Source organism: Callithrix jacchus, chromosome 5 (assembly GCF_049354715.1).
Source record: "Callithrix jacchus isolate 240 chromosome 5, calJac240_pri, whole genome shotgun sequence".
NCBI classification, from domain to species: domain Eukaryota; kingdom Metazoa; phylum Chordata; class Mammalia; order Primates; family Cebidae; genus Callithrix; species Callithrix jacchus.
Genome location: NC_133506.1, coordinates 82,172,109 through 82,199,104, shown reverse-complemented (window position 1 = coordinate 82,199,104; position 26,996 = coordinate 82,172,109). Strand labels below are relative to the sequence as shown.

Below are 26,996 nucleotides of genomic sequence, written 5' to 3'. Positions count from 1 at the left end.
AACACAATGGTAAAAGGGCATTCTAAGTTAAAGGAATTTCTTGTGTAGAGATGTGAGTAACACACACACATAAACACACACACACACACACACACCCCACTCTGTGCTGTAACCACAGGAAACACTTTATTCTCCTAATGTTCCAAGCTGTCTTCTACACAAATACTCTCTTCGACATAAACACAACAAAAGTAGGGTCTTGTAGTTCCAGGGCTGTTCATGGGAGATGTAGAAACGACAGTGTTCAAAATGACAGCGCAGGAAATGGAGGACCCTGATGGGCAGGTCTGCATGGAGCGGTGGCACAGAGCTCCCGGATGAGCTACTGGATGAGGATGTGTCTGAATCCCAAAGCCTGACCTCGCCGGGTACAGGCGGCCCTCATCTTGAGCCTGTGGGACCCCCACAGGGCAGCGTGTGGTTTTGGATAAGTATTTGCGTGAATCCCAAAGCCTGACCTCGCCCAGGGACAGGCGGCCCTCATCTTGAGCCTGTGGGACCCCCACAGGGCAGCGTGTGGTTTTGGATGAGTATTTGCGTGAATCCCAAAGCCTGACCTCGCCCGGGGACAGGTGGCCCTCATCTTGAGCCTGTGGGACCCCCACAGGGCAGCGTGTGGTTTTGGATGAGTATTTGCGGGAATCCCAAAGCCTGACCTCGCCCGGGGACAGGTGGCCCTCATCTTGAGCCCATGGGACCCCCACAGGGCAGCCTGTGGTTTTGGATGAGTATTTGCGTGAATCCCAAAGCCTGACCTCGCCAGGGGACTGGCGGCCCTCATCTTCAGCCTCTGGGACCCCCACCGGGCAGCGTGTGGCCTTGGGTCCTGGAAAAGCCACCGAAGAGTCCCTGGAGTCATGTTTGAAATGGCGGGGCATGGAATGGAGGACCCTGATGGGCGGGTCTGCATGGAGTGGTGGCACAGAGCTCCCGGATGAGCTACTGGATGAGGATGTGTCTGAATCCCAAAGTCTGACCTCGCCAGGGGACAGGCGGCCCTCATCTTGAGCCTGTGGGACCCCCACAGGGAAGCATGTGGTTTTGGATGAGTATTTGCGTGAATCCCAAAGCCTGACCTCACCCGGGGACAGGCGGCCCTCATCTTGAGCCTGTGGGACCCCCACAGGGCAGCGTGTGGTTTTGGATGAGTATTTGCATGAATCCCAAAGCCTGACCTCGCCCGGGGACAGGCGGCCCTCATCTTGAGCCCGTGGGACCCCCACAGGGCAGCGTGTGGTTTTGGATGAGTATTTACGTGAATCCCAAAGCCTGACCTCACCTGGGGACAGGCGGCCCTCATCTTGAGCCTGTGGGACCCCCACAGGGCAGTGTGTGGTTTTGGATGAGTATTTGCGTGAATCCCAAAGCCTGACCTCGCCCGGGGACAGGCGGCCCTCATCTTGAGCCTGTGGGACCCCCACAGGGCAGCGTGTGGTTTTGGATGAGTATTTGCGTGAATCCCAAAGCCTGACCTCGCCCGGGGACAGGCGGCCCTCATCTTGAGCCTGTGGGACCCCCACAGGGCAGCGTGTGGTTTTGGATGAGTATTTGCGTGAATCCCAAAGCCTGACCTCGCCAGGGGACTGGCGGCCCTCATCTTCAGCCTCTGGGACCCCCACCGGGCAGCGTGTGGCCTTGGGTCCTGGAGAAGCCACCGCAGAGTCCCTGGAGGCATGTTTGAAATGGCGGGGCATGGAACGGAGGACCCTGATGGGCGGGTCTGCATGGAGTGGTGGCACAGAGCTCCCGGATGAGCTACTGGATGAGGATGTGTCTGAATCCCAAAGTCTGACCTCGCCAGGGGACAGGCGGCCCTCATCTTCAGCCTCTGGGACCCCCACAGGGCAGCGTGTGGTCTTGGGTCCTGGAGAAGCCACCTCAGAGTCCCTAGAGCCGTGTTTGAAATGGCAATGCAGGAAATGGTGGTCCCCAACAGTCACATCTCTGAGGAGCAGTGGCACAGAGCTCCTGGACATGCATTTCCATGGAATGTAAAGTCTGATCTTGCTGGAGGACAGATGGTTCTTATCTTCAGTCTTTGGACTGTCTCTGTGTTCTTGGGGAGCCCCCTCATGCTGAGGGTCCTCAATCTGGGCCTTAGGGACAGCCCTGTCAGGTGAGGCTGTGGGAGGACAAGTCCTTTGTCGCAGGTGGTCTGATGGCATGAGCTCCTGGAGCTGAGCTGGTGGGGTGGGGAGGGTCTGTCTGTCCTCCTCACAGCGGGGCCCAATGCCAGAGGACACACCCGAGGACTCTTCCTTGAGCTTGGCTGGAAAAAGAAACAGAAGTAGTCGGCATCTTCACCGGGCCCATCTGTTCTCTTCAGGGCTACACCCCACAAGCCTGGGTCTCTGGAATCCTCAGTGTCCATGTTTGGCCTCCTGGTCTGACATTGAGGACGGCCCTGCAGGCAGCTGATTTCAGGGTGAGGGCTGTGTACAGTCTGTGGTGGGGGACCTTTCTAGGAACCTCAGGTCACTCCTGGAATGGCCCCCAGGTTTCTGGGTGGCTCAGGGCTTCCTGCCTCACACCCTCACCTCAGGGCTGCCCGGCAGCTGCGATTTAGAACACAGGTGGAAGGGACCTGCGCTGTCACACAGCCTTCTTGCCACGTCACATGGGGGCCTGTCTCCACAGAGCATGAGAAGGCCCCAGGCACGGGTTCCCCTCTGCCCTCCAGGCCCTCCACGCCATGCTGGGGCTGGACTGATCCCACACCCGGCTGAACTCTTGGTTCTGGCTCTGGGTCAGGGCTTCCCCCGAATGCTGTCTGCCCAAATCCTGATTCTCTCGTCCCCCTGTCTTGTTATCTTGACATCCTTGGAGGGGCACTCAAGAATGGGGGGTCCCTGCTGCTTGGAGGTAGGGGTGGGGGCTTCCACAGTGGGGTCTGACTGCCCCGGTGTCCCTCAGGGCCCTTCAAGTGGGAGAGGGGAGCAACATGGAAAGTGTGGGAGGGGTGTTGGGGGGTCCTGCCCACAGCCCCTGCCTGCCCGCACAGCATGTCCAGCACATGTGCGCTCAGCACCTGCCCTGAGGACCAGCAGACCCGTTTGTGGTGCAGGAGGAAGGCCAGGTAGCAGGACTGGTGGGGCCAGGGCACTCCCCACCATTGACTGCCCAGAGGGTGACTCAAGAGGGGATCTGGTGCTGGAGCCCACCTGGGGGTGGCAGGTCCCAGTGTGTTCTTGTGAGTTTCTTCATGGATGCTAGAAGATTCCTGAGGATGGCATTGTCCTCCAGGGCCCAGCTCTGAGAGAGCTGCTCCTGAAACTCCGGGATGGTGTTCCAGGAAAGCTTCATGAGGAGCTCTAGGGACAGGGGGGCATCAGGCCACGAGGGTTCCCCGGGAAGGGTCAGTGCCCACACCCTGTTTCTACCAGGCCCACCTCCCACTGGGTAGTGCCGGGTCCTTTTGGGCCACCCGAGGTCGAGCTGTGCACAGGAGGCCACAGCTGGGGAAGGCCGTGCAGGGAAGTGCTCATCACACTCCTGACTTTCCTCTGGGTCACGTTGGGGCCCAGTGTCATCATGCCTTGCCTAGCCCCAGGCCAGACCCCCGACCCGATGGGGCAGGCAGTGTAAGGACAGGTCCCTCAGGCCAGCCGGGGTCTGTCCCGCGTGTTCCTTCACGCACCCTTGGGCACATGTGACTTACTCCTGTGTATTTTGAATGATGCATGCACCATGGCCGTCAGTACCCGCTGGCCCTCCAGGATGAGCACATCCCACAGTCGCAGGGTGAGCCCTAAGGATTTCTGTAGGGACAGCAGGTTTGAGAGGACTTGGCCAGGCTGGGGTTGGTGGCCTGAGCAGGGCCCATTAGGGTTTCAGTCCCCTGGAGTGGTGGGGACCCCTCTCCGTGGGATGAGACCCCCCCATGAGGTTGGGTCAGACAGAGTCCTACAGCTCCTCATGGGGGACTCTTCAGGGCTGTGGCTTCTGGAATGAGGGGCTTTCTGAGGACTTGGGGCTTCCTTCTTAATTTGGGTCCTGACCCAGTCTGCTCATGAGGCTGGGCCTGAGCCCTGGCCTCTGTTGTGAGATGCCCCCTCTCAGGCAGGGCCTGGTTTGTGTGCCCTGCAGGGACCTGCCTTTGCCTTCTGCAGGCTGGGGGTGAGCCAGGTCCTCCTGGGAAAGCCAGACCCCTGGGCTGAGGGAGCCGGACACTGTAGGGCAGGAGGGTCCCTGGGCTGGGGTCTCCCTGTGCCTCCTTACCCCGTCAACAAAACACCCGAAGAGCCTCCTCAGCATGGAATCCTCAATGCACAGCCTTTCCTTGCCCTGAAGAAAGGAGCAGAGGTGCTCAGGACCCCCTGGGTTTCCCTGAAATCCTCCCACTTCCAGGCCCTTCTGCAGACCCTTCTCAAAAAGACAGAACCCAGGGCAGTGGCCAGGGCTTCAACACCTGCCCCATGTATGGACGCCCAGTGGAAACACTTCCCTCAGCCCTGCTCAGCTTCAGCTTGGCCCTGGTCCCAGTGCCTCTGCCTCCACCAGGGCAGAGAAAGGAAACCCAACTCTGAACCCGTGGAGAATGCCCATCCCAGGTCAGGCCGCGGCTGGGACTTGGCCTCTTGCCAGCCCCATGAGGCGCTGGAGCCTCCCCTGGCCCATGGGACCCAGGGCCTCTGGGGAGGAGCCGAGGGCATCATTTACTCACCAGGTGTCTCATGGTCTTGGGGAAGTACTTGTGCAACATCTGCTTTTGGCGCGATAGGAGCTTCTGCAGCAGGGCTTTATTTGGGCTGTAGAATGCTGAGAAGGCCCCAACCCATTACCCTGTCAGAGCCCATTCCCAATAAGTGGAGGCTTGAGCTGGAAGAGTGGGGCAGGAGGGGGACCCTGGACCCTGAGGCCTCCCTCCCTCCCATCATGGTGACCCCTCATATGGCCTCAGACCTGGATAGGTGTGGTCTAGTTGGAGGTGCTGCCCAGTGGCATCCTGGATCCAGGTGCCAGGAGAGCAGGCATGCGTTTGACACCATGAGGCAGGTGCCAGCAGGGAGAACAGGGTGGGAGCTCGGGGCTATGTGAGCATCTCTTGGATGTGAGGTCAGGTTGGGGGACACGTGATGGGCAGACACAGCCATCTTGGCCTTGTTGGCCCATCCATGGGGAGGGAAGTTGGCTGGGAGCACAGCCAGCTAAGAGGCAGGAGGACACTCAGGAAGTTGAGCGGCACCTGCACAAAGTCAAGGCTGGCTTCGGTGAAAGAGGGCGACCAGGGGGAGGTATCGATGCCCTCTGCTGTTGGGGATGAAAGGCGTCTGACCTGACATGAGGGGGTCCCTGCCCAGACCCAGGCTGCTGTGTCTCCAAATGAGCTGGGATACAAGGAAGTTACCTTGCCTGGAAGTCGGGATCACCAGCCAGAGTGGCCGTCCCCTGGCATGGCTGTGTAAAGCACTGGGGACAGATGTCCACCTACCTTGCAGGAAATGCCTTTTACTGTCCAGTAGTTGGGTCAGAGCCCAGAACGCATCTTCCTCTGGCAGATAGAGGAGGAGGATTGCGGTGATGTGGCTCAGGTCCCTGTGGTAGCACATCTCCTGCAAGAGCCAGAGTCACTGTAGTAGGATGTCACCCGGGACGTTCGCATCACCAGAGATGGCAGAGGTCCTCAGGGACATCTGCCTCAGGCCACAGGGGATTTGAGGTGTAGCCTCTGCACTCCTCCCCTGGCCCATGAGGACAGAGCAGGTAAAACACAACTCAGTGGACAAGGAGCCTGGGGGAACCCCTGCCATGAGCGTTCAAGCTCACATGGCCCAAAAGGGCACAGGCAGGGATTGTTCATGCCCCTCCCCTGGGCCAGGCCTGGAGTAGGACCTATGAACTGCACGCACCATGAGGGCAGACGGCTGGGCGCTGACCCCCACACAAAGGTCCCACAACAACAGCCCAGGGGCTGCCTGCCGGGCACAGGAGGGTGGATGGGTCCAGACCCCATGTGGGCAGCCCGTGGAGTCAGCTCAGCGGCTCTCCCTGCCTGGAATGGTCTGGAAAGTGGGGGCCGAGCAGGAGCAGCCACCTGGGTGACCCCCTCCCCTATCTGCTGTGCTCCTATGGGGTTTGGGCAAAGGGGAAATTGTATCCGTTCCAGGTTTCCAGTGAACAAGAGGCTTCCTCAGGATGCAGACTCATTTCATGAGAAGAGCCTGGCCCATCAGGCACCTCGGCAACTTGTCAAACCTGTCTCCTGTGAGGGCCATCCTGTGTGGGACCCAGCCAAGCTCCCAAGCTTTGGGGCAACACCAGGAGGGGAAGGTCATTTCTTCATCTGAGACATCTGGGCCTCAACCCTTTTCTGCCAGCAGTGAGCTTGAGTCCCGCCTACTACGTTCTGGTGGGTGACGAACACTGAAATTTCAAGAAGTGGGGACACCCCCGAGAGAAACCCATGCCTGTGAATATGGGAATATGGCCCAGGAATATCGCTGCCCGGGAATACTCACAGGGTTATATGCAGAGTAGGCCACGAGAATGTCACATAATTCCTGCTGACTGGAAAAGAGGGAAAAGAGAGTTTTGCTTGTTTTGTTCGGCTTCTGTCAGTTTCATTTTGTCTACAAACCCGGACCACAAACACAATTCTGGGTTTGGATGATCCCCCAAATAAGCAGGGAGCTCTTCAGGACACCTGAGTTTTTAGGAATTGTTTCGATAAAATTCACATTCCTCGCAATGCAAATATCACAGGTGTGATCAGTGATCATTTTCACTCTGGTTGATCTTTTTCTTCCCCCCTTTCTGGGTTTGCACACATGGAAGTCCAGTCTTTGGGATGTACAGTTCCGTGGCTCTGAACTAATGTGCAGGGCCTCTCGTCCACCACTCAGCCCCACCTGGAGCAGCTCCTTCATCCTCCAAGTCCCCAGCATGTCCCTTTGCAGCCGACCTCTCCGGGCTCCATCAGCCCCTGGCCATCCTGACCTGCTCTCTGTCTCTATGATTTGCCTTTTTCCTGGTCTGTGAATTGGATTTCTGCAGTGGTAGCCTGTTGGGTCTGGCTTCATTCCCTCAGCAAGATGCATCTACAATCCACCCATGTTCCTGTGGGCATCAGGGGTTCATTCCTTTTCCTCACTGAGTTGTCTGTCTGAAGAGCAGAATCCCCTTCCTCCCCAGTTCCTGTGTTGAAGATCATCTCGGTAGCCTCCAGGTGTGAGTGACAATCAATCAAGCAATGAACGTGGCATGCGGGTTTTACTTGCACGTCAGTTTCAAATCAGCGTGGTCAATATCTGTGACACTTCGGGGTTGTGTGGTACGAAGCTACTGAGCTTTGTAAGCTGTGGCCTATCTGACTTCTAAAGTGGCTGTGCCCTGTCCCATTCCCACAAGTCTTAGATGGGATTCCCACCAGTTTCTGGGGCCCAGCATCTTCCCTGGTACTTTGGGCTGTTAGTGTTGCCCAGGAAGGCTCCTGAACCATGGCATCCTGCTACCTTCCCAGGGGTCCCTACCCTGGGCACTTGAGGGTCATGGAGAGCACTTTTCACTGTTCTGCATACATACATACATATAATACATACATATATATGTATATATATATATATAATATATATATATATTTTGCTTTTTCCTTTTGCTGCCTTTCATCTCCTTGGGAACCACCTGGATTCTAGCCCCACGCCTCCCAGCCTGGACCAGGGCTTAGAGCCCCAGAGGTGCTCAGTCCATGGTGCTGGCTGCTCCCTGGGGCAGGAGAGCCCTTGGTGGCTCTGTCACCCCTCCTGGGTGACCCTGGCCTCTGCCCTGGGGAAGCCCTCATTCCTCTGGATCGCTCCATCTTCCCTGGCACCCCTGCAGCCCCCATAGGTCTTACTTGACCCGAAGTCCTTCTGTGAACATCTTGTCCCAGAGATTGTACTTGACATCTAGCTTGATGCGGCGGATGATCCTGGGGGAACTCTTGCTCTTCTCCTTCATGACCTGTAGGGAAGGACCAAGAGGAGGAAGCAGCCTCAGAACAGACAAAAGACTGCCTGCCCCAAACAGCAGCCATCCCACAGTCAGCACTTCTGGAAGGAAAGGAGGAAGGTTTCCTTCTGCAGAAAGCTCTTTTTGCCTTGTTTCTGAAGCCAGGGAGGGTCAGCAGAGCCCAGCACACCTGTGGTGCGTGAGTGTCCGTCCTGGATGTGCGTCTGACCTGAACCCCCACCCCCAACCCGGGCTCCACGTTCCCTCCAGCTTGGGTCCCGGGCGCCTGCCACGGTCTGGCCTCTTTGTCCTGCCCGGGCTGAGTCTGGGAGGGCCTTACCCTGTATTTCCCAGGGTTTTCAGTCTTGATTTGGTCAACATCAAGCAGGAGTGCCCATGCCTGACCTCGTACTGCTTGGGGAATTCCTTTGTATACTATGTGGGAGAGCTACAGACAGAAGAAACTTCCAGTGAGACAGGACACGGGGCGGCTCCAGCGAGGAAAGCTGGCGAACAGGCCCGCTGTCCTGTAGTGAGGATGGGTTGCCACCCACCCACTGAGAGGCAGGTGGTGCCAGGTCACAGCCATGGGTGCCTGTCTCCTGGCTCTGCAGCAATCAGTCATGGGGCCACTCCCTCCCCATGGTACCTTCTTGGTGTTTTTATATTTCGGCCAGCTTTTAAACACCTTGACCCAGTTCTTGATGCATATTGTATCCTGACTTCTTTGCTGTAAAATGAGGCATGATGGAGTTAGCTGAGCTGTCAGGGGCCTGGCAGCGGCCTGTGGATGCTGGGTCCTGGGCTTTGGGGCCCTGAAGGGACCCAATGGGAAGGAGCCAGGAAAGGGCAGACCCCAGGGGCGGAGACCCTCTGAACTAACTGCAGCTAGAAGTGTGGACTGGTGACGCCAGGACACACCATCTTCAGGACACAGACGCCCTGAGTTTTGGTCAGCCCCAGGCTTCAGCTCGGGACTTGTGCAAACAGGTGGTTGACTGTGAGCCAGGACTGCAGTTTGCATTTTGGTGAAACCCTCATGGGAACAGAGTTCAGCAGGAATGGCTGCCCCTCCTCCCATTGATAGCCGTGGCCCACTCACCACCGCCCGGGCCTGTGGGCCATCCCCGCTGCCTCACTGACCACCTGATTCCCTGTCCTTGGACCAGTGTCCCACACAGCAGTCCCAGGCTCTTACCTTCACCTTCGGAATATGCACAGGGAGCAGCTCTGTCTCACTGTAAGGCAACCCAGGCAGAGCTGAGATCCTGCCCAGGCCAGGAGCCATCCCCCTCCCAGAGAGGGCCCCAGGGAAGGACCAGCCCATCCCTATCCACCCTAAGTCTCAGTCTGGAAGAAGGTACACGGAAGGAAGGCAAGAACCTCCCTGCGGAGCTGATGCCCATGAGCCGCCAGGACCCTAGAGAAGAGGGAGCTTGATGCTGGCCTGGCAGGGGCCACCTGGGGCCAGTGGGGTGCCTCCGGCTACACAATGGGGCTGCCCCTCCTGGGCTGGAGGCAACACCCTCTGTGGGAACTGAGCAAGTCCAGTCCTGAGACAGGATGGCTGCCGCCCAGGGTGGGTGGCTGAGCCCTGACGGACAGCAGTGCCTTGTGAGTGACCACATCACCCGCCAGAGTCCAGGGAGCCTGGCCTGAGAGCTTCCCAGGGCCCTGAGGATGCACCTGGAGCCTGTCCCACAAGACACTCCCCACAGGCCTTGCAGGGTCTGATCTCCCAGCATGCACCTGCCTCTGCCTGTACCCTGGCCGCTGACCCTGCCTCTTCCCCATCTTCCCCCATCCTGCCCTGCCCAGAGACTATGACCCTCACTCAAGCCACAGTGGCCTTTCTGTGACCCTTGTCCTGTCGGAACCTCTGAGTGAGACCTCCCTGATACGTCCACACCCAGGCCTCGGCCAATCTCTTGCTGGACTGCCAGTGAGACATTCAGGGTAATAGGGTGAGCATGGGCCCTGCAGGTAGTGGGTATGCCCCACCACCCTGCCTCCAGCCTCAGCTGGCTCTCAGGGTCTGACGTTCAGCCCTCAGCCTCCTCCCAGCCACTGCAAAAACAAGGACATGGGGTGCCTGGCTGTCCTCCCCCTACGGTTCTGCCTGCCCTGACTTTGCCCCCCATCCACCCTGTGCAGTGCTGAGTGAGCCAGCGGGAAGCAGGGTCTCTGGAGGGCCTTACAAAGCCTTGGGGACTGACTGAGTCCCCCACCTGAGGGGTCCCAGGTGAGCTGCTGTTCCGTGCCAACCCCATCTGTTGTCCTCCCCGGACTATCAGCTCCACACTGGGCCGGCTTGGTTCAGGTGCTTCCCAGAAGTGGCAGGTCTCACAGGCTCACTCTGCTCCCTTCCCCCAGGCTCCTCCCTCTCTTGATCCTGTGAGTCCTGAGGGGCCGGCTCCAGGCTGGTCTCTGCTTCCCAGGCCAGAGCCCTTCCCAGCACCACTCTGGGGCCTTCAGCTGCATGCTTTGTTGTCCCCCAAGCCTCAGTGAGAAACCCAGGCCAGAGCCCTGCTCTTCTTCTTCACAACCTTCCATGGCCTGGGCCAAGACCCTCAGTGTACCCATGCCCCTTTTGATGCCTTAGCCCCCTGAGCTCTCAGAGATCTGCTGTACAACTACCCACAGGGCAGGCCAGGTGCCCCTTGCCCCATGGCCACAACCCTCAGATCTCACCTGAGCAGGCCCCAAGGGAACAGGCCCAGACCCTCAGGCTGCCCTGTCCTCTCCTGCTTTCTTGGAGACCACAGAGCTGAAAACCCAAGGACCTGTCCTAGTCCCCGCTCTGTCCCCACCCACTGTCCTGAGCTCCCTAGATGTGCCACGAGGCTGTGCCAACAACCCTGACCATGGGCTGGACCTGCAGGAGAGCCTGGGAGGAGTTCTGACCCTGGAGAGGAAGTTGGTCCGAGCTGGGGAGACATGTCCTGCTTCAGAGGGGCTTTTCTAAAAACAAAACCCATCGCTGAGGTTGGGGTCGGTGGCAAGGGGTGGGGTGAGGTGGACAAAGGACTCACTGCGTAATCCCAAGGTGCTTGGTGTCTTTTTCATTATCAGCAGGCCCATGCCCCACGTCCACTGCTGTGCCAGCTCGGTGTACCTGAAATCCAGAGGTGGCCAGGGTAGGGGGGCAAGGTGAGGGTTATTCAGCCCAGTGATGTGAGAAGTCCCTCCCTGCCTTGTGACCTTAGGAAGCCAGGACCCTCTGACCAGGGCACAGAAGGAGAAGTGAGCCCCTGCCTCCCTTGAGGGAGCGGCCCGACCTGTACCTGGCAGATGATGTTTCCTTGTCCCTGGCCGGGCAGCATATCCAGGGCCTCATCTAGCTCCATCCTGCAAGACAAAGTCATCCAAGGTTCTGCTGCAGCCGAGAGCTCCAGAGAACAACCCAATCTCTCCCACTAGACTCCCAGACGCATTCCACTACCCCTTCCAGATGACAGGGGCCAGCAAGAGTGGCCCCACCCCTGACTCAATCTCTGGAGTTCTTGCCTCCAACCAGTGGTGGGCTCCTTGCTGAAGACTTGAGCACATGGGGACCTGAACAGAGAGGCCCATTGTCCCCAAGCACCCCAAGGCAGACACGCACCGGCCCCAGCAGGACAAACGGCGTCTACTTACTGAGGGTGAAACGCCTATGATGGGCTGTTCTGGGCAACTGGAGACATGTGGGGTCAGAAATCCTCCGGGGATTTTTCAGGGACCAGGAATATACTCAGTTTTCTGTAGGAAGCAAGACATCTGGTGACTGCTCTGTTCTACTCCAATGGTCACTCACTCTTGCCAGTGAAGCTGCTTCAGGAACACCACCAGCCAAGCACTTTGGTCTGGGGAAATGATGATCTATTGACTCCAGAGCAGCCTCTGTGCTCGTGAAGACCCTGTCTCAGATGGGGGGGATGGCAGACTCCACAATTCCTAGCTGTCATGACAAGAGGGACAGACAGAGAGAATGGGACACGGTGGTTGGGTTCCAGTCCCTAAGCCCCTTTGACCAGAAGGTAGGATTTTCACCCTCCAGGCAGCCCTCCAGGGAGCCTTCATTTTCCACAGCTGCCTGAGGGCAGAGCACGCCCCACCCCACTCCTAGACGAAGGACCCCATGTGTCCAGTGGGTCCCACAGCAACCATCAGTGACCGCACCTGAAGTCTGAGTTGGTGAGACCTCCTCCTGTGGGGACCCAGCTTAGGGCACAGACTTGGAGCAAGAATCACACCCTCCACCCCACCCACACTCTGTCGCAGTGACTCTTCCAGGACCAGACTCTGCCTCACTGGAGTCCAGAACTGCAGGAAGATTTGGAATCTAGGGCAGGGGGCCACAGAGGTCAGAGCTCAAGTCCAGCATGGCAAAGGGTAGGGCTGAGAGTACGGCCCAGGTCACACCTGGGTCTCTGGGCTAGTCACCACCTCTCTGACTCTCACATCTCACCTGTGGAATGGGTACATCTGGGGACAGCACCCACACCACAGAGTCACTATGAGGACAAGGGAGAGGATGGTCCACCCAGTCAGTGCAGAATGTGCACCCGGTGAGTGCTCAGGGATGGCTCTCCTTGGCATCTGCCCAGAGGTCACTCACCTGAGTCTACTGAGGCAGTTGTCTCTCTCACTTAGAAAAGTCGTTTATGCACAGAACCAGACACCTGTGTGTGTTTTGTGTCCAAGTGCCGCACAACACACAGGTGGGCGGGTGGGCAGGTGGGAGGTCCCTCGGCACCAGTGACATTGTGAGGTCATGACACTCATCACAATGGTTCCATTGCCCAGGCCCAGAGGGCTCAGAGTCAGTGGCCTCCAGCCCCCAAGGTGCCAAAATGTGTTTGTGTGATGTGTTTGTGCAGATGAGCATGCAGTTCCTGTGGGTGAACATGCGTGCGCGTGAGTAGCTTCTCTGGCCAGGCCTAGCTGTCCCACTGACATGTGCACCCAAGTTCTCATCAATTCCTCATCAGTGTCACCTTCCCTTGGGGCCTGTGTCCAGCATCAGAGCATCCATGGTCTTCCCCAACCTCAGAGCTCCCCACCCGGGGCAGCACTGAAGATGCAAATGGGGGTTAGTGGGTAGAGGGCACAAGGCAGGCCCCCTCATTAGGGGGAACTCAGCTAGACTGTAACATGCTAGGTGTGAGTGGCAGGGTCAGACTCCACACACCTTCTCACCTCCTCTTCCCGGTAGCCTTTCGGGCTGCCATGACTCATTTCTGCTATGGATGGAGGCAAGGATGTTCTAAGGACAAACACTGTGCCTGAGGTCACCCAGCAAGTATCTGGCCAGACCCCTGCTGGCCTGGCTTTCACTGTTTTCCCGGTGACCAGGCCTTCTGACTAGGTCCTTGCTGATCAGGCCCCTGATGACCAGGCTCCAACTGACCATGTCTCCACTGACCGGGTTTTCACTGACTAAGCCCCAATGGCCAAGCCTCTGCTGACCAGACCCCGGATGACCAATTCCCCACTGACCACGTCCTTGCTGACCAGTCCCCAAGCGACCAGGCCTTCCTGACCAGGTCCCCACTGCCCAGGCCCAGAGCAGCGGTGCTCAACGTCCCCTTCCGCAATTACCCACAGGCAGACGGCTCCAAACCCTGGGCCCAGTCAAGGGACCCCATGTGTCCAGTGGGTCCCACAATGACCATCGGTGACTGCACACGAAGTCTGAGTTGGTGAGACCTCCTCTTGCGGGGACCCAGCTTAGGGCACAGACTTGGACCGAGCACCACCCCCTCCACCCCGCCCATAGGAGCTCCATCCCAGTGGCTCTTCCAGGGCCAGACTCTGCCCCATCGCGGGCTGAACCCAGACAGATTTGGGATCTAGGGTAGGGAGGTCACAGAAGTCAGGGCTCGCACAGGGCAGGGCTGAGAGTCACAACTGGGTCCCTTGGCCAGTTACTGCCTCTCTGACCCTAGGCATCTCACTCACCTGTGATATGGGTACATTCGGGGACAGCACCCACCCCACAGAGTCTACCAGGTCGGTGTAGAACAGGCACCTGGTAAGTGCTCAGGATGACCCTCCCCAGAGGCCAGGACTGCTAACGAGGTAGCCGCTGTCCCCAGGTCAGCAGGGAGGGAACAGAGCAGGTCACACTCACCCAAGTCTACTGAGTCAGCTGTGTCACTTAGAAAACTGTTTCTGCAGACTCAGACACCTCTATGTCTTGTCTCCAAGAGCTCCAGACACAGAGAGGGGAGGGGGGCAGGTGGGTGAGTGCTCAGCAGCCGTGTCATTGTGATGTCATGACATCCATCACAAGGGGCCCCTGCCTGGGTCAGCATGGCCCAGAGTCAGCACCCTCCATCCCCCGACGTGTCCACATGCTTGTGTGCAGCGTTTGTGTATGTCAGCATGCATGTGTTATGTGGGTGAACAAGTGTGCATGGGTGTGTCACTGTTCTGGCTGGGCCTGGCTGCCCCACTCACATGATCACCCAGGTCTCTGCATCACCCTTGTTACTGTCTCCCACCTTGGGACCCATAGTCATCATCAGAGCATCCCCATCCAGGGCACTCCTGGAATTGCAGAAATGGGGTGGGGGACAGACGATTGACAGAGTGAGACTCCATCTCAAAAAAACAAATTCTGCTCTATAACTTCACTTTTAACATTTTTTAGGTAGTCCTGTTTTTTTTGAGAGGGAATCTTGCTCTCTTGCTCAGTCTGGTGTGCACTGGTGTGATCTTGGCTCACTGCAACCTCCACCTCCCAAGTTCAAGCGATTCTTCTGTCTCAGCCTCCCTAGTAGCTGGGATTACAGGTGTGCACCGCCACACCTACTAATTTTTGTATTTTTGTAGAGACAGGGTTTCATCAAGTTGGTGAGGCTGGTCTGGAACTCCTGACCTCAGGTGATCTGGCTGCCTCGGCTTCTCAAAGTGGTGGGATTACAGGCGTGAGCCACTGCACTTGGCCAGAAGTCTTTTGACTTACATAAGTTTTAAAAAAATGTTGCCAAACGTACCAACTTTTATGACTTGTCTTTTCAATATTCATTTAAAACACTCTTTCCTTATCAATGTAATAATGATACTCTACATTTCTCTTAAAGTAATAAAATGTTGCTTTACATATTTAGCTTTTAAAATAATCTAGAATTTATCTTGGCATATAGAGTGAAGTAGGAATCTCATTTTATCTCTCCTCATGTAGACAGCCAACTGTACCAGCACCCTGTATTGAATAATCCAGATTCTTCTCACTGATTCATGATGCCATTCTATCAAATACCAAGTTCCTCATTTATAGGGAAACTTTGTGTTTTCTGAATGCTAATTCTTTGCCACCGATACATATTGTGAATGTCTTATCTCACTTTCAATTTCTCATGAATAGCAGCTCTTAATTTTAATTAAAATAATCAAATTTTATAGTTTCTATTTTATGTTTCATATTTTTGAATCTCTTTCTTACACTAAGCACCTAAAGATATTCTCTTATATTGTCTCTTAAAAGTTTCATAAGTTTTGTCTTTAGGCCTCCTCAAATTGATTGATTGATTGATTTTTTTTGGTATGGTCTGAGGTCGGATCTGTAGTAAATTGTATTATTTGCTCACAATTCTTTCTTGCCTTCCTCCGTGAGCCATGATTCATTTTGGACAGGATGTAGTGCCCCACGGTCTTTGAGCTTAACCATTAACCACGTGACTCGTCTTGGTGATTAGAATGTGAGCAGATATAATGTATGCCCCACCCAACAAGAAACTTTAAATGTGTGGTTTGATTTGCTCTCGTGTATTCCTTACCTGTAATATGAGAAGTGCACGCCCCAGGTAGCCACCACACTCCTTAAGCTTGGGTCAGAGAATGAGAGACCTGTGGAGTAGACCAGGTCTGACCTGCAGCATCCCACAACTGACTCTGCGTGACAAATATGTGTTTGTTGTTACAAGCTACTGAGACTTGGGAAGTTGTTTGTTACACGGCAGAGTCGCGGCAACATGGCTAGCACATAATCACATTGCTTTGTATTTCCCATATGGCTAACCAATTATTGAAACGTCTGTCCTTCCCACACTGATCTCCAGTACCAACTCTATCATAAACTAAGTTTCTCCACATATGTGATTCTCTTTCTGGCCTCTATTTTCAGTTCTATTTCTCTATTTGAATACCCCTATACCAATACCAACTTAGGAGAGACTATAACAATGTTATAATCAACTTGTTAAGTACCAAAGACACCCTGCTAGAATTTTGATCATAACTTCATTGAAAACATATATCAATTGGGGGGATTCCCATCTTTGCAATGTTGAATCTTCTGATCCATAAAGATTGTATGTCTCTTAAGTTCTTGATTTCTTTGAATAAAGTTTTTATAATTTCCTCTATAGAGGTCTTTTCTATTTGTGGGTAGCTTTAATTTTTGGGTAAATTTTTATGTTGCTATTATTAGTAGTATTTTATACAATCACATTTTAAAGGTTAATTTTAAATGTATATACTTTAGGATTTATGTGTAGATATTTTGGGATTTTTATCTAGACAAACATGCAAACTGCAAAAGCTGATCGATCTTTTCATTCATTTCCAGTCTTATTTTTTTAATGCCTTACTGCTTTCACCAGGAGCTCCAGTGCAATTTTGTAAAGACATGGTGGTATCGGGAACCCTTGCTTGCCCCCAATATTAAGGGGAACATTGATAATATCATATTTAATGGTAAAATGTTGAAAGCATTGTTTGAACATGTGCAGATGTCCAGTTTCAGCCACTTATCCTCCCACTGTTAAGTAACTAGAAAGTGGACAAGATACATAAAATAACTTATTTCAGGAAGTGCATGATTGTGATCCCTGGGAAAATGGAAATAAGTGAAACGAACCCTATAATTGCCTTGGCTTTTTGCCTGGGGGCAATTTCTGACAATAGGATAAGGGAGGAGGAATCTAAACAGAGCCTGGAATCCTCTCTGAGTTGAGAAGATCAAAGATGACCCCAAAACGTGAGCCCAGGGGAGGTTAGGTGATCTGAAACCATGTCATCTGGAAAAGAGTTAGAAGCCTTGGGCTGTTTAACTGGCGGTAGAGAAGACTGAGGGGCAATATGGAAACTGTCTTTAGAGATTAGAAAGACTGTCACGTTGAACAGGGGTTGTTTGTGTTCTGTATGGCCCTGAAAGACAGCATTAGGACGGCTGGATGAAATGAGAGAAAGGGGATTTTGGTGAAGCCCAAGGAAAAAGTTTTTAGCTATCATGGTTGATCAGACTGGAGTGGGCAGCCTTCCTCAGCCGGGGGATGAAGGGACTGAGTGAGCATGCTGGGCTCTTGCTTAAGGGGCTTCTGCAGTGCCAAGTGATTGACCTAAATGGCATCCAGGTCCCTTTTACTCTTCTTGTTTTTTTTAATTGTACTTTAGGTTCTGGGGTATATGTGCAGATCATGCAGGATTGTTGCATAGGTACATGCTTGGCAAGGTGGTTTGCTGCCTTCACCGGCCCATCACCTACATCTGGTATTTCTCCCCTCATTATCCCTCCCTACCCTCCCCACCCCCTGCTGTCCCTCCCCTAGCTCCCACCTTTTGGTGGGATGCTCCCCTCCCTGTGTCCACGTGTTCTAATTGTTCGACACCTGCTTATGAGGGATAACATGTGGCGTTTGGTTTTTTGTTCTTGTGTCAGTTTGCTGAGAATGATAGTTTCCAGATTCATCCATGTCCCTAGGAGGGACACGAACTCATCACTTTTTATGGCTGCGTAGTATTCCATGGTGTATATGTGCCACATTTTCTTTATCCAGTTTATCGATGATGGACATTTTGGGTCGGTTCCAGGTTTTTGCTATTGTAAACAGTGCCACAGCGAACATATGTGTGCATGTATCTTTATGATAAAACAGTTTATAATTCTTTGGGTATATACCCAGTAATGGGATTGCTAGGTCAAATGATATTTCTATTTCTAGGTCCTCGAGGAATCACCACAGTGTCTTCCACAATGGTTGAACTAATTTACACTCCCACAACAGTATAAAAGTTTTCCTATTTCTCCACATCCTCTTCAGCATCCGTTGTCTCCAGATGTTACTCTTAAAGTGTTTCATAGTTTTGTTTGCGTAGCTTGGCCTCCATGAAAGGCAGCTGTCACCAACTGACAGTACTTTTAGGCTTGTTGAGAAAAGTGAGTCCTTTTCTCAACCCTTGCCTCCCAACCTTTAAAAAACGGAGTAGACAGGGTTTTAAAAGAGAGTGTCCCCCACGCTTAACACATAATTTGTGTATATATATATATTTGAGATGGGGTCTTACTCTGACACTGAGGCTGGAATGCAGTGGCGTGATCATGGCTCACTGCAGCCTTGAACTCTTGGGCTCAAGCGATTCTTCTCCCTCAGCCTTCCAAAGTGCTGGGATTACAGGAAGCAGCCACCATGCTTGGCTTGTATTTGTATTTTTATTTGGTTTCTCACCTCTGTATGTCTTTTCTTGAAGGCAGGGTCCATTTCATATACATGTTTTCATGTTCCAGTAATAAACTGGTAGTATGTGCATAGCAGGTTCTTCTTCAATACCTAAGTGAATGCAAGGTGTATTAGTCCATTTTCACACTGCTATAAAGAACCGCCTGAGACTGGGTAATTTGTAAAAAGAAGAGGTTTAATGGACAGTTCCGCATGGCTTGGGAGGCCTCAGGAAACTTACAATCATGGCAGTAGGTGAAGGGGTAGGGAGGTAGGACTGCTCAGAGTAGGGAAGCTTGAAGCAGGTCCTGGAAGATCAGTCAGTTCAATGTGCAGTAGTTCCAGGTAGAGGGAACAACATATGCAAAGGGAGAGGGAAGCATAGCTGACTTGGGGAGCCAAGGTACTTTAACAAGGGTGGAGCCTGGAATGCTAGGTGCAGAGTGATGAGGCTGGCATGGCCAGGCAGGTGTCTGGCTGGGAAGGGCTTCACATGGGAGAGTGATGAGTCAGTGAGTATGTTTTATAAACCACTCCAGCAGTCTGCTGCATGGAGGTTTGCTTGGTAGGGATAAGACTGGAGCCCTGCCACAGAGAGGCTGTGGCTGGAATAATTGAAGAAGGCTGGGAAGAGCAAATGCTTTTCATTACAGTGTATCAATAGACATTAAATGCCAAGCCATTGGAGCCCATCTGAAGAACATGTAACTTTTCAGGGAAGGAACACTAGTTTGGGGGTAAACACCATCCTTCTAAATCTGTCACTAAACAGCTCTGCTGTTAACCTCTCTGGGTCTCAAATTTCTCATTTATCTACAAGCCCACTGAAGTAAATAATTCAGAAGGCTCCATCCAAGCTTCAGTATTCTGAAATAGGATTTTTTTTCTTGCTTGCATTTAAAAAAAAATTATCTGCTAGTTAGAAAAAATAAATGTTTATTGTTAAAAAACTTGGAAAATACAAAAAAAGAGGGGAAAAAATTATCAGTAATCCCAATACACAAATGCAACATAGTTAACTTCCGAATGAATAAAAAAGAAGCTGAGAAAGACAAAAACACCAACAGTGTTTCTCTTTCTGTGCTTTTCAATATCAAAACAAAATATGAATAAGCATTTGGCTTCCTGCCTCACAAGTTTCCCTCCAGATTCTCCTATTCAAAAAGTATATAAATTGGCCTGGCACAGTGGCTCATGCCTGTAATTCCAGCACTTTGGGAGGCTGAGGCGGGTGGATCATGAGGTCAGGAGTTCGAGACCATCCTGGCCAACGTGGCAAAAACCTGTCTCTACTAAAAATAAAAAAATTAGCTGAGCATGGTGGCATATGCCTGTAGTCCCAGCTACTCAGGAGGCTGAGGCAGGAGAACTGCTTGAACCCGGGAAGCGGAGGTTGTAGTGAGCCGAGATAGTGCCACTGCACTCCAGCCTGGCGCCTGGCAACAGAGCAAGACTCTGTCTCAAAAAAAAAGAAAAAAAAATATATATATATAAATTATTTTTCTTTGTTTTCTTTTCTCCGTTCGTAACTTTATTTTTAACGTAAAAGACTTTAATACATATAAAATAAATTTTAGTGTAAGATAACTTATTTATTTATTTTGGTAAAAGGTAACATTGCCCCCCAGATTGTTGGTTAGGCATTCAAAACAACATTTATTGAGTAGCTCATCCTTTCTCCCACTGATTATAAATGCTGCTTTTGTCATATACAGAATATAGCATTAAAATATTGAATCACCCTTTCGCTATCAATTCTCTGGTTTTTACTTCTGTGCCTCTATCTAATCATTTTCATACAACTCTTTTAATTGCTATGGTTTTGCTATGTGTTCTTCTACACCTGCTCTGCTCTTTAATGCTTCAGTTGCAGCTGAAGTTTGATACTGTGTTATATCTGAAAGCATCCCTCCTGATAACACATTGTTTGGAAACTTAGGTGAAACTATGATTATTTGTGTGAAAACACTTTGTAAATGCTAAAGCAAGGTACAGGCATTACAGAAATTTATGCATTGGATGAAACTGACAAGGAAGAGGTGGCGCTCCTGTCCGAGAGCTCCTCCATTTCCTACTATGGTTTGTGTTTAAAAATTATCAAAAAACAAGTATTGACAGAATGAACCAAGCAAGAATGTTCTTTATTTTTTGGTCCCCAGTCTGGACCGTGTATTGGAGCTGTTCATGGCTATCTAGTATGTCTTGATTTTTAAAAACCTACTTTCTCACTTGATTTTTTAAAATCCCACTTATTTTGAGGGCCTAACAGCAAGTGAAGAAGGGAAATAATAGCAATAATAGTAAAAACAAACCCTTATAATTTGTAGTTGCTATATAATAAATTTTGCTGTGTTGTATGCTGTTTAATATAAAACTTAACCCCCAGCTCTTCTTAAAGTGAACTAACTCCCTGTAAAACTTAACCTTATTTATTCTCCCCACATTCTCAGCAGAGTTCCCAGGCATCTCAAGACTCTTGTTTTTCTTCTTGACCAGTTGCAAGGTCACAGGGCAAGATAACATCCAAAGAATGTACAGTGTGTTTCTCAAAATGCTACTTTTCAAATGTAATGTACAGCACTACATGTTGCAAATTAATTAACTGTTCTTTGTTCTGGCTTCTGGAAACCTGTTAGCTGCTACCTCATCTTGATTGTCTAAAAAATACCCCATTTTCTTTCTCCTTTGCTCAGCCTTGGGATCCTAATCTGCTGAGCCAGTGGCCACCTTAATAAAATCCTCCTGTTTCATCCATTGGTCTCTCCGGTCTCCAGAATATTCTGCAACATTAGAAAAGTGCTTTCTATTTTGTTAGACCCTGAGCTTGAAATTTTACATGTACTTTCTTTGTGAAGGACACAACACCGTCAGCCCATTTTACAGATGCGAAAAGTGACTTAATGAAGACAGAAATCTGATTTTAGAATACAGAAACCACAGCAAGTTTTGCTGTTTTCTTTTCTGCAGGAATACTGCAAGTTTAAGAATACCGAAGACATCACCTTCCCTAGTGTTTACATAGGGCTGAAGGATAAACCCTCGGGCATCCGCAAAGTCATCACGGACTCCACGGTACACTTAATCCAGTTGTTGGAGAACTATAAGGAAAAGCTCCAGGAGTTTTCCAAGGAAGGTGAGATGCTTTCTGGGCCATGGGCTCTGGCTGGTATGTCTCTAGCAGTAGATGATAGGAAGGTGAGAGACAGGGAAGGGAAGATGATATCAGGGTGAATATCTCATATCTCATTTTCTTTTTTCTTTTTTCTTTTTTTTAATTGAGACAGAGTCTCACTCTGTTGCCCAGGCTGGAGAGCAATGGCACGATTTTGGCTCACTGCAACCTCCACCTCCCAGATTCAAGATTCTTCTGCCTCAGCCTCCCTAGTAGCTGGGATTACAGGCACCTGTCACCATGCCTGTCTGATTTTTGTATTTTTAGTAGAGACAGTAGAGATGGGATTTCACCATGTGACCAGGCTGGTCTCGAACTCCTGACCTCAAGTAATCTGCCCACCTCAGCCTCCCAAAGTGCTGGGATTATAGGCATGAGCAACCCGCCCAGCCTAATGTCTCATTTTCAAAGCCATCCTTCTGACAAGCTGTGATACCCATGGACTCTGTTCTTGATGATTTTGTTCTACAATTGAGACCCAGAAAAGGTCAGTTAGTCATGCTTATATTATACCATTGGCTGGCATTTCTATGACTGGCTTCTCAGGTTGCTGATGCCTGTACTTTGAAGTTAAATCCAAGACAGTCTGGATCACTTTTTCAGTGGTTTCTGTCTTACCTATGAAAGGACTGTAGTCTATTGAGCATATTTCTGTGAGACATTACTAGGCTTCAGCCCCTTCTTTCCCCAGGAAGCCCAGGGAAGGGTGGCTGGGAAGTCCTGATTCACAGAGTCTCCTGACCACCTGCACAGGTGTGCATTCACAACTCTCTGGTTTTCTAGAGGAGTATGACATCAGCACTCAAGTGTCTGCTGTTGTTCAGCGCAAATACTGGACTTCAAAACCTGAGCCCAGCACCAGGGAACAGTTCCTCCAATGTAAGTTGTGAACGCACCCCCTTCTCCAGTTGTTGATATCCGTGTAGCGCTTTGCTAAGTAAGAACTGCCATCTCTCATATGGGTTTCAGGTTCTTGCAACTTCATGTCTATCCCTAAATGATATATTTCTTAAAATTTAATAACAGTTTTTTTAACTTTTCATTTTGAAATAATATGAAACTTACACAAATATTACAGAAATCGGACAAAGAATTCCCATGTATCTTTCACTCAGTTTTTCCTAATGTTAACGCTTTACATAACTACAATGCATTGATCAAAACTAGGGAATTAACATCGTTACAATGCTATCAACTAATCTACAGAACTTATTCAGCTTTCACCAACTGTTTCATCAATGCCCTTTTTTCTGGCCCAAAGTCCAAACCAAGATCACAGATGTTTCCATGTCTCCTTAGTCCTCTTCAATCTGGATCAGTCTTTCAATCTTTGTCTTTCATGACCATAGCACTTTGAAGATTCCTGGCTAGTTACCAAGTGGTTCATTTCTATGTATGGCTTGGCCAGAATTGCATAAGTCAGGAACCTGTCTCTAAGTGGTATTAACTTGGCCCATGAGCATTTTTAAAACACTGTACAGTTGACCCTTGAACAACATGGGCGTTGGGATACCAATCCCTCATATAGTTAAAAATCCATCTGTAGCTTTTGATTCCTCAAGAACTTAATTAGTGATAGCTTTCTGTTAATACAAACAGTCACTTAAAACGTTTTCTATGTTTACATATATAAACATGTAGACATATATATATGTATGTATGTATATTTTTTGAGATAGGGTCTCCGTCTCCTCCCCAGGTTGGAGTGCAGTGGCTCCAGCGTGGCTCCCATGCTCAAGCAATCCTTCTTCCTCAGTCTCCTGTGTAGCTGGGACCACAAGCACGTGCCATCACCTCTGGCTAATTAAAAAAAAAAATTTTTTTTTTTTTAACAATTGTAGAGATGGAGGCTTCCTATGTTGCCCAGGTTGGTCTCAAACTGTTGGCCTCAAGTGATTCTCTCCTCTCAGCTTCCCAAAGTGTTGGCATGAGCCTCTGTATCCAGCGAGAACTTTTTAAATTATGGGATTCTTTTTTTGTTGCCCAGGCTGGAGTGCAGTAGCATGATCTCGGCTCACTGCAACCTCTGCCTACCTGGTTCAAGTGATTCTCCTGCCTCAGCCTCCCAAGTAGCTGGGGCTCCAGGTGCGTGCCACTATGCTCAGCTAATTTTTTGTATTATTAGCAGAGGCCGAGTTTCACCATGTTGGCCAGGATGGTCTCAATCTCCTGACCTCATGATCCACCTGCCTTGGCCTCCCAAAGTGCTGGGATTACAGGCGTGAGCCACCACACCCAGCCAATTATGGGATTTTTAAATAGTCTTTAATGTGCTAATTCATTTGGTAAATATATACTGAACATCTTCTCTGAGGTAGAGAAGAATCTCGTGCAAAATGTGAAGCTCATAGATTAGAGGGAGGACAAGCAGGAAACAAACACTCACACGAATATACTGTTATAAATGGGGAGGGGTACCAAGTTTAAAAAGCCATGGTGCTCTGAGAGAAAGTGCTTTAGAGTCACAGAGGGCCTCTTCAAGGACATGAACTCTCAGTTGCAGCCTGAACAGATCAGTAGGAATCACCAGACTCAGAGTAGGGCATGATCATGTCTCAGACGGAACAGGCTGTGCCAAAAGCCCAAAGCGGGTGTTGAGTGCTGAGTAGGTCTGAGGTCAGCATGGCAGGAATGCAGTAATCAAGGGAGAGCATCAGAGACACAGGAAAGGACTGGGAATGTGGCGCCTGGTAGGTCATTGCAAGGGGTCACTGCTTTATTGTAAGAACAGAGGGCACCATGAAAGGGTTTTAAGCTGGAACAACATGACTGGCCTTAGCCTACAGCTTGAAACAAGCAGCATGGCTCTGTTGTGGAGAAGGTCTTCAAGGGGACAAGAGAGAGCAATGACTGACCAGTCAGGAACACATTGCACTAGTCCAAGTGAGATGACTGATGGCTTAGTGGGGGGTAAAGCAGGGGTCTGGAGAGAAGTGGTAGAATCTATAGGCGTTGCTGTTGCCTGTGTGTGTGGTGAGGATGGGGGATGAGACTGAGGGCAAAACAAATGTCAAAAATAACACAGAGCTTGACTTGAGCAATGGGGTGCATGAGATACTTTTATTCTTTGGGCTTGGGAGGGGAATATGAGGGCATGTTTGAGAGTTCATCATGCTCCGTTTGATCCATTGGTTCACTTTTAAGATATTGGTCAAAGATTTTTAAAAATGAATGAATGGGTCAAATGTAGGTATAAGAGTACCTGCTTCCTCAAATACTTTAAATACATGTTTGTTGACTGAAAGAATGAATGTAAATTAATCTATTTCTTGATTCAGTTCATCAAATGATGTCATCAATGTCAAGCAATCTGAGCTTCATAAGGGGAATCTTCATAAGACTTTCTTAAGTATTATCTTTGTTGATAAATATATAGATGAGATTAGGACCACTCAGCTCTTTTCCTAGGGAAATAGCAGCCTGGGTAAATAGAGAACAGAGAAATGGATGCTTTCTTCTATGTGCTTTGGAGCCCAGCTGGGTTTAAAGTGTTCCGTCTGAATCAGCTGTCAATTCCCGAACCATTCTTCTGCCTTCTGTGTATCCCCAGATGCGCACGACATCACGTTCGACCCGGACACGGCACACAGGTATCTCCGGCTGCAGGAGGACAACCGCAAAGTCACCAACACCACACCCTGGGAGCACCCCTACCCGGACCTCCCCAGCAGGTTCCTGCACTGGCGGCAGGTGCTGTCCCAGCAGAGTCTGTACCTGCACAGGTACTATTTTGAGGTGGAGATCTTCGGGGCAGGCGCCTATGTTGGCCTGACCTGTAAAGGCATCGACCGGAAAGGGGAGGAGCGCAACAGTTGCATTTCCGGGAACAACTTCTCCTGGAGCCTCCAATGTAACGGGAAGGAGTTCACGGCCTGGCACAGTGACATGGAGACCCCGCTCAAATCCGGCCCTTTCCGTAGGCTCGGGGTCTATGTCGACTTCCCAGGAGGGATCCTTTCCTTCTATGGCGTAGAGTATGATGCTATGACTCTGGTTCACAAGTTCGCCTGCAAGTTTTCAGAGCCAGTCTACGCTGCCTTCTGGCTTTCCACCATCCGGATTGTGGATCTGGGAGAGGAACCCGAGAAGCCAGCACCGTCCTTGGTGGAGACTGCTTCCTAGCCTACAGGAACCATATGCCAGGCCTTTGCTAGCCATAGTGATGGGATTTGCATTTTAGGGTGATTTGTGGGCAGAAATAACTGCCAGTGGTAGCAGACTTTTAAAATCTCATGCATCCCCGAATGAGAAGATTCTCCAGCTGCTCTCCTTTGCTCCATACGGTGCTGTTCTTTATGTGTTGGTAGTAATTCTTTGTTTTCTTTTTATTGAGAAAGTCTCGCACTGTCGCCTGGGCTGGAGGGCAGTGGCGTGATCTCGGCTCACTGCAACCTCCACCTCCTACGTTCAAGAGATTCTTCCATCTCAGCCTCCCGAGTAGCTGGGATTATAGGCGCCTGCCACCACACCCAGCTAATTTTTTGTATTTTTAGTAGAGACAGGGTTTCACAATGTTGGCCAAGCTGGTCTTGAAATCCTGACCTCGTGATTCACCCTCCTCAGCCTCCCAAAGTGCTGGGATTACAGGTGTGAGCCTGGCCTGTTTGTAGTAATCTTAGGCACCAAGTCTCCCTCATCTCCTAGTACAATTCTCCTGTCTGCTCAGGTAAATGTCACATTGTGCCCAGAATGGATGACCAGGAATCTTCAGAGTGGCTGAGAAGATTGCAGAGTTATAATAAATTGCGAACTTGTGTATTTCCTATGTGCCAGACACTGTTTCTTATGCGTCCTGCACATGAACTCACTTAATCATTACAGAGGATTCGTGGGTAGATGCTTATGTCATCATTATTTTGGAGATGGAGAAACTGTGGTCCAGGGCAGTTAGCTAACTTGTTCATGATCACTCTGGTCACATGGTCAGTGAGAGGCAGAGCTGAGATTCAAGTCTGGGTAGAATGACACTGGACTTTTAACCACCACATCGTATTGCCTTCCTTATTAGATCGTGGACATTGTATATAAGGGAATAATGTACATAGCAGAGAAATAGTGCATCTGAAACCCACATCTTTCAGTTTGCAAATCCACAGACAACATCTGACTCAGCCCATACTGCCATGCACTGACTCACTGTCTCACTGCCCCACTACCTCCCATAGCAGTGCTTTCTATTTTGGGACAGCAAGGATTAAAAGAAATGTCTTAATGGAGTCTTAGTCCCTGTGACCCCTGGGAAGGGGCCCTACTCCTCTTCTCTAAAGTAACCTGGAGTATGTGGACTTGTCTGAATTCTCATTCAAAGAATGGTTCTTCAAGAACTCACGTAACCCCCACACCCCTGGTGTTCTTGTTTTCATATTAAATTTCTCACCTTCCTTTATGGTTCTCAGTCCTTTGCCCCTGATTATTTCATCTTCTTTTGACAGATAAGCTTCCTAAGATTAATCACAAGCATTCATCAAGCCTTC

General features: G+C 50.7%; 2 protein-coding genes across 2 annotated transcripts; one reads left to right on the top strand and one right to left on the bottom strand.

The window, feature by feature from the left end:
* Positions 1-104: 104 nt before the first annotated feature.
* On the bottom strand, positions 105-14,127 carry LOC144582873 (uncharacterized). Its single transcript, XM_078375541.1, has 15 exons — positions 14,039-14,127; positions 11,563-11,664; positions 11,211-11,274; positions 10,959-11,041; positions 9,125-9,164; positions 8,576-8,656; positions 8,267-8,374; positions 7,832-7,938; positions 6,459-6,507; positions 5,432-5,552; positions 4,664-4,758; positions 4,219-4,284; positions 3,659-3,758; positions 3,162-3,311; positions 105-2,269 (listed from the first exon to the last, which is right to left on the bottom strand). Exons 3-15 carry the CDS (start codon positions 11,271-11,273, stop codon positions 135-137), a joined length of 3,198 nt encoding a protein of 1,065 aa, XP_078231667.1. The 5' UTR covers position 11,274; positions 11,563-11,664; positions 14,039-14,127; the 3' UTR covers positions 105-134.
* On the top strand, positions 12,440-26,278 carry TRIM16 (tripartite motif containing 16). Its single transcript, XM_078375414.1, has 7 exons — positions 12,440-12,473; positions 12,712-12,822; positions 13,364-13,582; positions 13,854-13,917; positions 21,275-21,483; positions 22,306-22,401; positions 25,073-26,278. The coding sequence occupies exons 1-7, from the start codon at positions 12,440-12,442 to the stop codon at positions 25,642-25,644; spliced, it is 1,305 nt and encodes a 434-aa protein (XP_078231540.1). The 3' UTR covers positions 25,645-26,278.
* Positions 26,279-26,996: the final 718 nt, after the last annotated feature.